At 37.9% G+C, this 1,896-nt stretch overlaps 1 protein-coding gene across 1 annotated transcript; it reads left to right on the top strand.

Annotated features, from left to right (window-relative positions):
* Positions 1–354: 354 nt before the first annotated feature.
* On the top strand, positions 355–1,885 carry LOC117106931 (the record flags this gene model as incomplete). Its single annotated transcript, XM_033248453.1, has 2 exons — positions 355–1,616; positions 1,721–1,885. Coding segments are annotated over exons 1-2 (939 nt in total), but the record flags the coding sequence as incomplete, so codon positions are not given.
* Between the last annotated feature and the right edge of the window lie 11 nt (positions 1,886–1,896).

Below are 1,896 nucleotides of genomic sequence, written 5' to 3'. Positions count from 1 at the left end.
TGTGTACCCAAGCTGCAACTTCATTTGAATATTATTTCCTATGATTTACCAGCTGCTACCTAGAGGCTACGCGGGTTAAAAATTCGCTCCGCTATGTACGTTGTATTAAGAGAAAGAGAAAGAGACTAGTGGTCTTAGATCAGTAAAGGTATTGCTCGCCGGCCCTCTGAAGTCTAAACGATACGCCCACCGAGATAGCGAGAGATTGCGGGTTCGATTCCCACCAGAAACCTCTATTTTCATACAACTATAACAAAGAATAACTTGGAAGGTTATCTATCGATAGCTATGTTTTAATTTCTTTTTAGTTTTATCTAATTTAAATGTATACTCACTTATTAACACGTCATCAGTTAAACTGACGTGTTGTTATCGTCATTACGTCATCGCAGGTGTAGTGCGATGACGTGCGACCCCGCCTTGCTTATGGTTGGATCATCGGGGTCCCCTGCCTCCTCCGTGTTGCTTTAAAAGTTTATCATATGTTACTGAATATATAATATATGAAAACATATATGATGCATTAACAAGTGTTTACCTTCATCATGGAATCCTGTATACGAAAAGAAATAAATAAATTCTACACATTGTCAGTTGAATGGGAGGGAAGCCCATGGAAGCCCGAGATTTCAGCCTAAAATAAAAATTAACGTAAATTTTGTTTTATTCAGTAAGGTTTTATTGATCGTGTTGTAATAATCTAATATCAGTAAAGTTGGAACCTGAGCTCTGAGTTCCCAGGCCAAAATGACCATCTCTTTTTCTTGGGACAATGTAGTACTACTATTATTATCAATCAATATGCTTTATTTATAGGGTTTATATCTCTGCACATTCGATCAATGGGAAACTGGACCAAGAAACTATATGATTATTTTGAGGTGGAACAATCTAGCAAAACACAAGATTGTACCACTGACATAGGGCTACGCCTCAATGATTGCCAGGATTACCCAACACATGTTCTCCAATTGACTGATGTTGAAAATAACTTAACAACGCTTGCGGAAGAAGCATCCAATTGCAGTTCTCGATCTACAATTGAAGGATCGCGTTCCTCTCTAATTACTAAAGATGTCGAAGCGTGTAATTATGCAGTTGATAGACCTACCACAAAACGGGATAGAGTTTTGTCAAATAATCAAGTTAACGCGACTACTGCTCACAATTCACAATTGCGAATTTCAAAAACAAGTGTTCATAAAACTAAAAGCAAAACAGAAAGGAACGTAGACCAAAAATCTGTGGAACAATTAGGTCTAAACACATTGAATTTGTTTTCTCGATCACCTCAACGGAAAAACGCTCTAGCCGGCATCGTACCACGTGATGAAAACGAGTCAATTATAAAAAATAAATTAAAAGAGAAAACTAAATTGAGCAAAGTTCATCCGGCTTGTACAACATTATCTGATCAAATAGTAAACCAGAATTCGGATCTCAATAAAAATAATGTATCTGAAATTCTGAAAAACGATGGGTGCAAAGAAATCAATGAAACGAATCAGAAATTCTCCAAGGCAAAAACACCAAAAAAGTTACAAAGGAGACGCGTGACGCAACATTCGTTGGACGTCGTATTGGATGGGGTATCTTCAAGTGGCACAGATATCGAGGTGGGTCTTTACAGGTGTATGCTTAGCTATGTTATGATAGGACTACTAATATCCATCAAATCCAAGATTATTTACCCTTACATTTTGTTTTTATCCATTTCAAGGTTTACATAGACGGTCCATACGGAGCCCCATCTCAGCATATATTTCAAGCAGAGCACGCCGTGTTGATTGGTGCCGGTATTGGTGTGACACCATTCGCATCCATTCTACAAAGCATACATGAACGCTACAAAGTGGCTAAACGAATATGTCCAAATTGTAAATACGCCTGGATGGA

Source organism: Anneissia japonica, unplaced genomic scaffold, assembly GCF_011630105.1.
Source record: "Anneissia japonica isolate Jap-2015-1 unplaced genomic scaffold, ASM1163010v1 scaffold286016_len1896_cov191_single, whole genome shotgun sequence".
NCBI classification, from domain to species: Eukaryota; Metazoa; Echinodermata; class Crinoidea; order Comatulida; family Comatulidae; genus Anneissia; species Anneissia japonica.
The sequence above is the reverse complement of the archived record's forward strand: the minus strand, read 5'-3'. Positions and strand labels throughout refer to the sequence as shown.